At 34.5% G+C, this 13,283-nt stretch overlaps 1 protein-coding gene across 21 annotated transcripts in view; it reads left to right on the plus strand.

Moving 5' to 3' along the window:
* The window catches only part of mbnl1 (muscleblind-like splicing regulator 1), a 74,302-nt gene extending 68,471 nt beyond the window's left edge, over window positions 1-5,831 (plus strand). For all 21 annotated transcript variants that reach the window (XM_073814905.1, XM_073814902.1, XM_073814901.1 and 18 more), the window contains 2 exons: window positions 468-537; window positions 2,708-5,831. In XM_073814905.1, the coding sequence (XP_073671006.1) occupies window positions 468-524 (57 nt within the window). In that variant the 3' untranslated portion in view covers window positions 525-537; window positions 2,708-5,831. The remainder of the gene's footprint in view (window positions 1-467; window positions 538-2,707) is intronic.
* The last annotated feature ends 7,452 nt before the right edge of the window (window positions 5,832-13,283 follow it).

The raw sequence follows: 13,283 nt of genomic DNA on the forward strand, positions 1-13,283 counted from the left end.
TAGATTTGGTGCAATGTCCCTTAGTAGTCAAAATGTTGACATTAATTGTAATTTCAAGTTGATTAAACTTCAACATGTACGTGCTACAAGGAATCTTTACGGTGTAGGCTTTTATTGGTGGTTTAGCAGCTTCAGCAATGTCCACATACATGCTTATTATATTTCTTAGTAATTCATACAGCAACATCAAAGAGACTCTGCTATTATTCATTTTTAACAAGACATTACAGACTAAATATATTTAAAAATAAATTATTCAAAAGGTGAAGGTCAACAAGTTGGAAATCTGGAATGTGCATGGGAAATGAACGACTTCTCCCTGTCTTGAATTTATACTAATACGCAGTTATTTCTCTTAATAGCTTTTTTATTTGTGTTTGTGTTGTTTGACTCACTCATTTCTTGTGACTTTAACAAATGTCACAATAAATCTTGTTTCATGCGTTGTTTTTCTTATTCCTCTTTAGATTCCAATAATATCTGCAGAGCATCTGACTAGTCACAAGTACTTGACACAGATGTAGTCCCAATCCAACAGTGAGTTCATCTCAGTTTTCTCTTCTCAATGCTCGGCTTTGTTTTGCTTGCCTGTATAATTTACTGTACAGGGTCTGAAAAAGATTTTTGCTTTTGTTTAAAGGGTTTGTTTACGCAGAAATGTTTTCATTGTTTTTTCACCCTCATGTAAATCAAACCCCAATAGCTGTCTGTGTTATCTGAAACCAAAACAGAGCAAAAATCTTTTAATTCTTTGTTTTCTGTGGTTACAGTAGGAGTGGGTTGTGACTGCATCTTCTCAAACTTCAAAAAGTGAATATACAGCGGGGAAAATAAGTATTTGGCAACTCAGCATTTTTATCAGTAAGGGGGTGTCTAAGTGGGCACAAAATTTCCACCAGATGTAGCCATCAAGCCAAATATTAAATTCATACAAAGAAATCAGAACATTTAAGTATACAAGTTGAGTCATAATAAATAAACAGAATAACTCAAGGAATAAGTATTGAACACACTTTATTTAATACTTTGTAGAAAAGCCTTTGTTGGTGATTACAGCTTCTAGACGCCTCTTGTATGTAGAGACCAGTCGTCTGCATTGCTCAGGAGTGATTCTGGCCCATTCTTCCACACAAATGGTATTCAAATCTTGAAGGTTCCTTGGGCCTCTTTTATGAACTTTAATCTTCAGTTTTCTCCATAGATTTTCTATGGGATTTAGGTCAGGTGATTGACTGGGTCATTCAAGCAACTTTATTTTTTTTCTTTGAAACAACTTCATTGTTTCTCTTTTCATTTTCAGCTTTCTGAATGTCCCTGTACATTTCTCCATTCATCCTGCTTTCAATAAAATGAATTCTGCCAGTACCCCTTGCTGAAAAGCAGCCCCAAGCAATGATGCTTTCACCCCAAAACTTAACTGTTGGTATGGTGTTCTTGGGGTGGTGGGCAGTGCCATTTCTTCTCCAAACATGGTGTGTAGAATGACTGCCAAAAAGTTCAATTTTGACCATACTATAGTCTCCCAATAATCCACATGCTTCTCAAATGCTCGTTCGCAAACTTTAACCAAGCCTCAACATGCTTTTTGTTCAGCAATGGAGTCTTGCATGGTGAGCGTGCATGGGTGCCATGTCGTTCAGTGCATTGCTTATAGTTTTCTTTCAAACAACAGTACCTGCTGATGCAAGGCCTTCCTGAAGTTCTGCCCGAGGGGTTCTTGAGAACTCTTCTGATTATTCTTTGGACTCCTTGGATGGAGATCTTACGTAGAGCACCTGATCGTGGCTGGTTTATGGTGAAGTGATGCTCTTTCCATTTCTGGATAATGGCCCCCACAGTGCTCACAGGAACATTCAGCAATCTGGAATTGCGACTATAACCATTCCCATCAAAATGCTTTTCAACAATAAGATTACGAAGATCTTGAGAGAGTTCTTTGCTTTTACCCATCATGAAGTCTTTCTGTGTGCCTCATGGGTAATGAGAAGCCTATTTAGGCCATCAATTAGGACTAAAGCAGTTGATATTAATCAGGGCAGGGTTTCTCTCTCAATACTGACAGATTTCAGGTGATGATCTGGCTTTCTATGCCATTTTGCACCTTGTTCTCTTCATGTGTTCAATACTTTTTCCCTGTGTCATTTCACTTTATTTATTATGACTCAACTTGTATACTTAAATGTTGTGATTTCTTTGTATGAGTTTAATATTTGGCTTGATGGCTACATTTGGTGGAAATTTTGTGCCCACTTAGACACCCCCTTACTGATAAAAATGCTGATGTGTCAAATACTTATTTTCCCTGCTGTAAATTTAACTCCATATTTCAAGTGTCCTGGAGGCAAAAAATGGGTTTGATAAAAAAATAGAGATATATATTAAGACATTTATTTCGATGTTTGTGTAAATGCTCACACAGACAAATAGTTATAAGATACTTATATAAAATAATGCATTACAGTATATTTTAGTCAACAAACCATCTAGGAGGCTTAAATGTAGGGAATAAATTGCTTGAAGCAAAGATATTGGATATAACAAGAGCTATGAGTAGAGGACTAAGCAACGTTCAATATGGCCACTCTGGTGACAGAAGTCCCACCTTCCAGCTAAAAGAACCAATTACACTGTGTAATTGTGTTATTTGGACACTGTGTTATTTGGTTACACTGATGTTTTCTAAAAGTGTTTTCTATTTATTTTCCAGATCAAGGGAATGTGCTGTTCCTGTCAAATGTCAACCAGCCAAAATTCAAAATATTAACACCCCGGACAAGTTCAGCTTTGAAGATTACAATTTGGTCATATTTGAGGTTGATTGTAGACTTTAACAACACAGGGTGAAACTGTGTCGCTCTGTGTGATGTGTACAACTCAGATTAACTACAATACATCAATATGTTAGATGATTTAAAACTTTTACTCTCAACTGGAGAATTATTAGAAAAAGTTGTTTTTTTTATCACGTCTGACCCAACACAGTTTTGGCATGTTTGTAGACCAAGAGATTTTTTTAATTTTTTTGTGATTTATGATTTGTTTTCTGCCAAATTTATCTGAAGGTTTACAAAGATAGTAAAATAATTATGAATATGGCACAAATCATCCATTGAAATATCTCAATGTATGTTATCTCGATCTCATCTTCTGGCTTCTAGTCAAACTAGATTGTAAACACAGAGTCAGGATCGGACATGACGGATGAATGTCTAGGGTAGAAACCGATCACCTAAAACTTTTCAAAAGCACATTCTGGCGATAACCACGATCTGAATACCATACGCCAAACCTAGAGTGTTATATCAACAGTGTTATTATGTTTACTAGAGATTCATGTTTTTTACAGCGCTTGTTTTTATACATAATTTCACGACGTGTGTGGGTTTTTTATGAAACATGCCATTTGGATTTAGTTTGTTGATCATCCGTTAGGCCTTGCAGAACTCTGAAGCCTTTTTTGACTCCTACGAGAACAGGGTCGCCTTGTTCCTAATGCCCTGTTTCTTTCAATTGCCTTGATAGACAGAATGTGAAACGGAGAAATCGAATCGATAGTCACCGAGTGTCTTTAGGAGGTCGAGGTAGACTCGACATCCCGCTTAGGCTTGAAATGGAGCGACAGCGCTCAAGTCTTCACGATCGAGCGTGAGGACTCTAAAACTGATGCTGGAGAAAGCGCTGCTTGTTTGAGATTGTGAGCTTGTGTAGGTACATGAAAAGACGAGGTTAGCGATGGGTCAGGGTTTATCTTCAGTTCTCATGTTTGTTGATTTTGATTTGTTACTTTTTGGACTTAATCTAAGACAACGTCATTTAGTGGCTGTATAACAGAGTATAAAATGAGACGTTTTTACTATTAAGTTGTGCCAAAGTTTTTATTTTATTTAAATGCGTTTTTAATGGGTATGTGATTATGAAAGGTGAATCATTTGTATAGCCTGATTTTACATACAAAGCTGCTTGTGTACGCTGGCCAAAGGCAGATCCAGTAAACCAGGAGACAGATCATTCACATTAATGTTCACAGATGTGTTCACAACCAGACAAAAAAGTTTTTCAGCTCGGCTGACTGCTAATTCAAGATCACTTGAGTCTGGATTACAGGTTTGGTTTTAGGTGCACAGATTCATAAAGATGCACAGCATTGCAGTTTTCTCACTAAAGCCTTATATTTCAGTGTTTGAACCCACACAGACATTCAATCACAAACCCAAAATGACATCTTATATTTTATTGACTTTATTAATCATGTTACACTTAACGTTCACTCTTTTATTTCAAATCTTTTTTTTTAGAAATTTATTGTGTTATTGTTTGCATATAAAGTTGTGAAATTCATTTTTTGTATTTGACAATGTTGTCATCGAGCTGTTTTAGACTGTAGGAAATGAAATATTTCTTCTTACCGTCACTTCTTTTACATCATGTTAAGTTCATGTTTAGTTAGTAGTGTTGTATACTTAATCCTTCATGTTATATTTCATAGTAGACTGTTTGAAATTTCAGATTTAAGGTTTTGAATTTGTTGAACAAAATGTTTTCTTTCATGTTGTCTTAAAAAAAATGAGTGAAAAGAGAGAAAGAAAAACGTAACGTAAGAAATAAGAATTGTACTAAAGGAAGTTATTTTCTACTGTATCATTTCAGAATTTTAAATCGTGTTGTGATATTTAAAAAAGAAAAGACAGAAAAAGTAAAAAAACATCCCTCAATATCAGGCCAAACAAGAGCAGCAACATTTCTGAATATTTAAATCTATAAAAACAGATGGGTTTGTCCTCTGGATGTAAATGAAAGAGAGAGAGAGAGAGCCATAACTTAAGGGACGAAGGTTGACTTTTTGCACTTCTTGTACATAGTCAATATAAAGAAAAGAAAATGAACATGTATAATATTGAGATCTTATTTTGAATAATAAAAGATTGTATAACTATGAGAACATTTTCTTAGGATAATTTAAGAATTAGAGTAATAGTCCAGCTAACAAATAACGCTTGCAGAAATGGCACGCAGCTGTTTTATTATAATTTTCGGCCAATCACAGTACAGATAATAAAGCTCAGTGTTGACTGCACAATGAGATTCATCAGAATTGACCGTACACAACGTATGTCTCTACATAGTTTCCACTGTGAGAAATCGACTTTGGTTTATCTTCAAAAACACAGTATTTGTCATATGATGGACAGAAGTAACTGCATGAAGAAGAAAAATCGTAATTTTCATCATAGATAAGTAGCTAAGTTCATTTCTCACAGTATCGTAACTATCATTGTCACAGCGTAGTGTATATCAAGTTATAAACAGTAAATATCTCAATACATTGACTGATCCGAGTATAGCAGCAGTGAAAACAATAGGATTATAAAATCAGCTCGAGATGTTAAGAAAAGACGTCCACATAACTCACAGCACACACATGAAAGAGTTGCTTTGTGCCTTCAGCAGGGAAAGGACACAAAGCACAGAGGAAAAAAACTAAATGAATGTACCTGTCAAATCCTCCAGCACTGAGGTCAGCGTTTCACTCATTTCAGGTTGCTGCACAATAGCTATGAAACCAAAGCATCACTTTTCCAAAACTAAACTCAATGCCTGAAAGCTGTCAGTTGTGTTCCAGTTAAACCACACAGGTGATCTTACCTGCTGAAAGCACCTGCTCGATGCTTAACATCCTCCATGAATCTTACACCTCACCTTTGCTTATAGTTGCTGTAAGATATTGTGCTGCATTCTGAAAGACTTCTTGTTTTATGCACATTTATTATTGTTAGAGTCGACTCTTACTGTTATGAGTAAAACTAAACTTAATAAAACACAAATGGATTTGATCAAGAGGTGTCGCTGTGTCAAATCATTTACAGTTATTTGCCTTACAGCTCTTTGATGTTTAATTCTTTGTTTAATTCTGTATATTGCTTCAAACTGTGTTTTAATGATATCTTATTATGGTCTAATGTACTGTATTCACTGCAAAAAATTACCTTCTTACTTAGTATTTTTGTCTTGTTTTCAGTTGAAATCAAGATGGATTTTCTTGATGAGCAAAATGACCTAAGATAATAAAACAAGGAAAATTATCTGTCAATGGGGTGAGAAAATTTAGCTAAAATTAAGTGTTAAGGAAAAAATAGAAAAATTATTTTTAGATTTTTTTTCTCACCCCATTGGCATATAATTTTGCTTGTTCTAAGCACAAATTCACTTAAAATGTATATTTTTTGTCAAAAACAAGACATATTTTCTTGGGTCATTTTGCTCATCAAGTAAAAGCATCTTAATTTAAGAATTTTAAGATATTTCTACTAATAACTAGACAGAAATACTAAGTAAGAAAGTATTTTTTTGCAGTGTTGAAGCAACATCTACAACTTGGCCTTAACAATATTTTCTACTTGTATAAAAACCTGACACAAAGTATATTTTTCTTTTTGAAGAATGTTCATTAAATGTAAATCTGTAATTAAAATGAATGGAATGTAATTAATTAAATGTTTTTTATTCATTCATACTCAAGAAATACAAAGTACTACACTGAAAAAAATTGGAGTAGGATTTACTTGAAAAAAGCTAGGAAACAATAGGAGGTTTATGCTAATAAATCTAAAAGAATTGCCAAGCAAAGGCTAAACACAATTACCAGCAGTTTTAACTAATTTTCTAAGTAATGTTTATGGGATTTTTTAAGTAATGTATTTGGGATGCACAAACATCTGTGCATCGTATGAATCTCAACAATGGTGACAAAATATTTTTTTACAAACTGCTGTGAGAGTGCTGGATCTCATTTTGACCAAAAAACTTTTGATGAGTGAGTAAATTAATTAATTAGATGATGATCATTACTATTATGCACCAAACTCCACAGAATTGCACTTACTTAACATTACTATAGCAAATGTGCTTTATACAAAGTTAATGCAAGCAGTGAAAACCACCACACAAAAACGCAAGAGTCCAACTAAAACAAACACTGATCACAATAGTTGGGACTTTAAATGAAACAAAATATTTTCTACAGCAATATTTTTACCAAACATTCAGAAATAATATTTAAAAACATGTTTTTATTTACATGACAAGCAAAAGTTAATTTAGAAAACAGTTGTTTTAAACATTGTGTCAACATTAAAATGTGACATTGTCATAATGTTTGAAAATGGTAGAATGTAACATTCCTCTAACGTTCAGACAACCCAGAAATGTTCTTAAAACTTAAAAAAAAAAAACTTTTATGTTGGCAGAACAGAACATTGGGAACTTTCAATGAACATTCTTAGAACTTTTTTATGTTAACTGGGCATGTGCATCTATTATCTGAGTTAGTAAGTACATTTTACTTGCGTTTGTTGTTTTTTTTTTCCACCAATTGATTTCGATGACAAAGCACAAAGTTAATATTAGTCAAGCAATTCCAGTTAAATTTATGAATGTATTTGACCACAAATAATAAAAAAGAAACTGCAAGTAAGTCATTGAAATAAACGTGACATTTTGAAGTAGAAAGACAAAATAGTATTTGTTTGTAAAACACACTTAGATAATGCTAACTTTATTCACAAATTCAGAAGATTTTTTACAGTGAGTACCACATTATTCAAAGAAGAAGAAGATTATTTTTTATTATTATTTTATTATTTTTATTATTAAGTGAATGGTGTTTTCTGCAGCAAAACATTCGGAAATAATGTTTGTAACAGTTTAAAAATGATAAAATTTAACATTCCTCTAAGCTTCACACAAAAAAACAGAAAATGGACTAAAAGTACAATTAATGGACTTCTCAACAAATAAAATATACTTTTTGTGCCAGGTTTTCTTAGACGTAGAAATATTGTTAAGGGCAAGGTGTTTATTTCCCATTGGTTTAAATTATAAAATATAGATCTGAACCATTTTAATGAACAAATTCAGAAATTGCAAATATTATATAAAATATATATTTAAAAAACTGGAAGTGCAATTTTAGTCATAAGGAGAAGACTGACTATATGTTGTGAATACTTAAAATGTAACAATGTGAAAGTTAAACAGTTATAAACAAAAGCAGTTTAAGAGCTCTGCATCACAGTTAGTGCTATACAAAAATACATGTGTTGATTATTTACACTTGTAGTTTATTTGTGCAATGTTCATAGTTGAACTATTAACATTTGTCTCTTGCAAATGTTAATTTGCAATTGTTTTTAAAATATTAAAAAATAATAAAACATTTTCAGTAATTAATATGCAAAATACTGTATTCAAGATGTGTTAATTATAATTTTTTTAAATGCATGTTTTCTTAAAGCTGCCGTCGGCAACTCTGGAGGATTGAGCAGTTTCCAAATGTTTACAATTTCATGTCCCTCCCCCACTACCTTCGAGCAACCTCCCTCAGAGCTCGTTCTCGTCAGCGCGTGTGCAAAAGTATTATTGTGAACGCATACTTAGCAAGAATACTTCGATTTCTTACATAACACTCCAAAATACAATCAATGGTTGATAAAGCACAATTACCTGTTGAGAAGAAATGTGGCGAGCTCTGCATCCAGCTTGAAATCTCGTAGATTCCTTTCAAATGCCGGTCCGATATTGATCCTAGTTTTATTACGGTCACAGTCGCTTTCTATCTTTGTTTCCTTCTTTTCATTGGTTGTTTTCCTAGTTCTAGTTGTTAACCGAGAAATTGGAAGTTTGTTACTGAAAGTTCTCTCCGCCATCACGCTGTTCAAACCAAAACACCTATGAATTCAGGCGGATGCACGTGATATTGTAACGCGCGCGAGTGGGAGGGGTTCTGTGGCGCGTGCAGGTACTGTGATTGACAGGCAGATTTTACACAGCCCTGCGCTGATTGGACCAAATGAACCAGCCTGCGCTGATTGGACCAAATGAACCAGCCTGCGCTGATTGGACCAAATGAACCGGGAGCGGTGGATTTTTGCAAAACAAATAACAGGCTCCAGGTGGAGCTAGAAGCGCGGGTTTTTTTCTTAAACAGTCTAATTTATGTTGTTCTATCGGAGCATAGTGTTGGTTTCAGTGAATATGATCAAAAAATATGATCAAATAAGTTGCCGACCGCAGCTTTAATATATGACCTATAATAAAAGTAACTAAAACATCATAAGTTGTAACATATATAATTATAATATATATATATATATATATATATATATATATATATAATAGGTAAATGTAAAAAATATATAAAAGGTAAAAATTAAAAGTTTGGCCCGCATCATATTTAAATTTTTAAAACCTGGTCCTCGAAGAAGAGTAGTTAAAGACCCCCGTTCTAAGCCATCGACACACAAACAACAGTGCTAAATGCGCACATTGTTTATGTGTGAAAGAAGCGCAAATACACCTTAAATATACATATGCGTCAAACTTCCCCTCTTTGCAAGTATCCTCATAAACACGAAAATTTAATGATGGGTCTTTTCAAAAAGCCAATTATTTTAAAGGAATCGTTACAGATAATGCTGCATTATTTTAATATGTTATTGAGATAATGGGCCCTATTTTAACGATCTGAAACGCAAGTGCGAAGCGCAACGCGCAAGTGACTTTGTGGGCGGATCTTGGGCGCTGTTGCTATTTTCCCGGCATGAGAAATAACTCATGCGCCGGGCGCAAATCAATAAGGGGTTGGTCTGAAGTAGGTTCATTATTCATAGGTGTGGTTTGGGCGTAACGTCAAATAAACCAATCAGAACGCTATCCAACATTCCCTTTAAACGCAAGGGCGCAAGTTCCATGGCGGGTTGCTATTATTATGACGAATTTACCAGGCGCACGCCAGGAGCGGTTCACAGCCGAGGAGACAGTTCTTGTAAATCCCAAGCTTGCCAGCATAAATCGGGCACGCCGTGTAACGGGAGGTGGATCTGCCTACACATGACCTGACGCCAGCAGAGGACATCGCTGCATCCACCCTCACCGCTGAAAGGGTTTGGGGGCTTTGAAATCGGACCCAAGAAACGCAAGCAAGGTCCAACCCCAAAGTACTCTTACAAATCAAGTTCACATACATTAAGGTTTCTTGTGAAAACATTTTAATTATTATTTACATAAAATAAACATAATACAGCCACACAATAAACTTATGAAAATATTTTAATCGTTATTTGCATGATAATTTTTTAACGCAGCCACACAATAAATAAAAACTATCACCACAATGCTCACCACTATGATTTCCCTTATCTCGTGAATTAATATTTTTAAGTGTAACAATTTATGATTTGCAAAAATAACTGTTGCATCTGTGTAGATTAGATGCAAAGTGTATGCGCGTTGTGCACGCTATACATTATGGTCAAGCATGCGCCCTTAAAATAGCATAATGAACAACGCGCAACGCGCCACTGACTTTAGACTAGTTTTTTTTGGTTAGTAGCGCAATTGTTTTTTGAAACTGCAAAATAGCATAAGAGATGGTTTGCGCCGGAACACACGTCTTTTTTTTTGCGCTGAACCGCCCAGGGAGCGCAAGTTCATTCCCTAGTTTGCTGACGTGCGTCTGTGGAGGGAAAAACCCCGCTGTGCGCCGGCGCAAAATACGAATGATACATGCGTCACTGACAAAGTCAATTGCGCTGGGTGCAAGATAGAGCCCAAGGTGTCTTACATTGTATAAACACCGCTCTGGTCTTGAGTTCATTGGGAATCATTTCAGTGTATGAAACTATTTAGTTGATTTTCATGTAAAATCATACACATTTTTATCTGTTCTGCATTTATTTCTATTGTACAGCTCATGTCTGAGATAGATATTTCTTTACCTTTGCCAGATATCTTTTCAATCTCTTCTTTACAGAAATCCTCCATCTTTTCTTTCAGTTAAGTTACAGATTTTCTCACATAATCAAAAGAGAGAAAATAACTGAAAGTGATGGTGTTTGAGGATCCAGGAGATGAAGAGAGACTGAAAACTCTACGTGAACACAACACAATGAAAAAAAAACACAAACCTAAAATACACAACAATCAGATTTGTGCTCATTTAATTTATCTTGGCAAGTCTTTCAGAAAATGAAAATGACATCCTAAAGCATTTTTAACATTCACATAAATTTTATTACACTTTCACATAAGTTTTAAATCAGTCTTTTTGTATTGATTCAAGTCTGTATTGATCAATCCAAGTCAAGGTGAACATTAAAATCAATCTGAAACACTTCTTTCAGTATTTATGTTTCTCTATTGATCAAAATTCACTGTATGAGTCTCCACAGCCTCTTTTAGCTCTTGAAGCTTCTTTTCTTTCTCCTGGATTCTCTGCTGGAGTTTTGTCTGGTTGTTCTCCAATTGATTAACACTGAGTAGTGTTCATTTACACCAGGGAATTATCTAGCAATATTTTTTGAACATTCATTCTTACATAAAGATTATATATATACAGTGCTGTGAAAAAGTGTTGGCCTCCTTCCTGATTTTTATTTTATTTTTTTTTTTTTTTGCATGTTTGTCACACTTTACATTTTTAGATCATGAAACAATTTTAAATATTAAAAGGGTCATAGCGTTAAAATCAAACTTTTTCCACTTTTTCAGTGTTTGCATTTCATCAGCTCATTTGCATTTTAAAGGACACACCCAAAAACGGCACCCTTTTGCTCATGCCTACAAAGTGCCGATTTTAACATGCTACAATTAATTATCTGTGGAGTATTTTGAGCTAAAACTTCACATATGCACTTTGGGAACACCAAATATTTATTTTACATCTTAAAAAAAATCTCATAATATGACCCCTTTAAATAAGATTAAGATAACACAAGCAAACACAACATGCCATTTTTAAATGATTTTTTATAAGGGGAAAACAAAATCCAAACCCACATGTCCTTGTGTGAAAAAGTGCTTGCCCCCTAAACCATTATTTCCCAACTCCAGTCCTCGGGCTCCCCTTCCAAAATGTTTTAGATGTCTCAGATTCAGTTCATCAGTTTTGTAAGTGTGTTAATTAAGGAAACATTTCTAACATTCTCCCAGCTAACAAAGAAAAGTTCTACAAACATTCCTTGAACGTTTCAGACGTTCCCAAAAATGTTCTGCCAACATAAAAAGTGTCCAGTTTTTTAATGTTTTAAGAACGTTTCTTGGTTGTTTAAATGTTAGAGAAATGTAACATTGTATCATTTTCAAAAGTTATGACAATGTCATGTTTAAATGTTCACACAATGTTTAAAACAACTGTTATTTACTAAAACATTACTTATCAATGTTCTGTAAAAATATTGCTGTAAGAAAAAACACAATTAACTAATTAGGCTTAGTTGTTGAAGTTTTGTTTCATTTAAAGTCACCATTATGGTGATCAGTGTTTGTTTTAGTTGGACTCTTGACCCATGACATTTGCTTGCTAGTTTTTCTCCGGTTGTATTAACTTTGTGTTTATAAAACATATTTGTTATGGTAATGTAAAGTGAATTGTGTCAATCCGTGGTTATTACATACAGTAATAGTAAAGATCGTCATGTAATTAACTGATTTACTCATTCATTATTCAATTGCGCTGTAAATTATTTTTTTCTCTCTGTGCACTAAATGGCAGTGCCGTGGTTGGATAGTGCAGATTAAGGGGTGGTATTATAATAAGACTCGCTACCTATGTCAAAAAACAGGTGAATTCTGAGGCCTAGTCCACACAGAGGTATTTTTATAACCGTAACTTTTTTACGCAGTTTGGCCATTTGTCCACACGAAAACACAGTATCAGGGCATTGATTGAGACTGAACATTTTTGAAAACCCCTGCCAGGGTGAGGATTTTTAAAAACGCCAGTTGCAGTGTTGTCGTGTAGACAGTAAAACCAGGGTTTTTGCCCTGCGACGTCACTTTTGTTAGGCTTCTGATTCTCCAAGGTGGCTATACGATTTGGGTTTATTGCAGCCTGCTGGTGGAAGTTACTGGGTTGTTCTTGTTCACATTTTCTAGGTTGATAGAAGCACTGGGGACCCAATTATAGTACTTAAACATGAAAAAAGTCTGATTTTCATGCTATGACCCCTTTTTTGGTTTTCCCTCAGGAAGGGGGCCTACACTTTCACACCACTGTATATACATATGATGTCTAAAATTGCCACATTTTAAATAGTTATACTTTGTCCCCTGGACATCAATATTGGATGTTTAGAACATGATAAAAAACGCCATAAAAACTTTTATTCTGGTTTGAAGGAGATCTGTTCACTGGAGAGTAATTTTTAAAACTTCTTCCTGTTTTACTTAAGGAATTAAAGTGTTACCCAGTATTCTACATCTTTATATTTTATATATTTTTCATTTGT

This window comes from Paramisgurnus dabryanus, chromosome 6, assembly GCF_030506205.2.
Source record: "Paramisgurnus dabryanus chromosome 6, PD_genome_1.1, whole genome shotgun sequence".
Lineage (NCBI taxonomy): Eukaryota > Metazoa > Chordata > Actinopteri > Cypriniformes > Cobitidae > Paramisgurnus > Paramisgurnus dabryanus.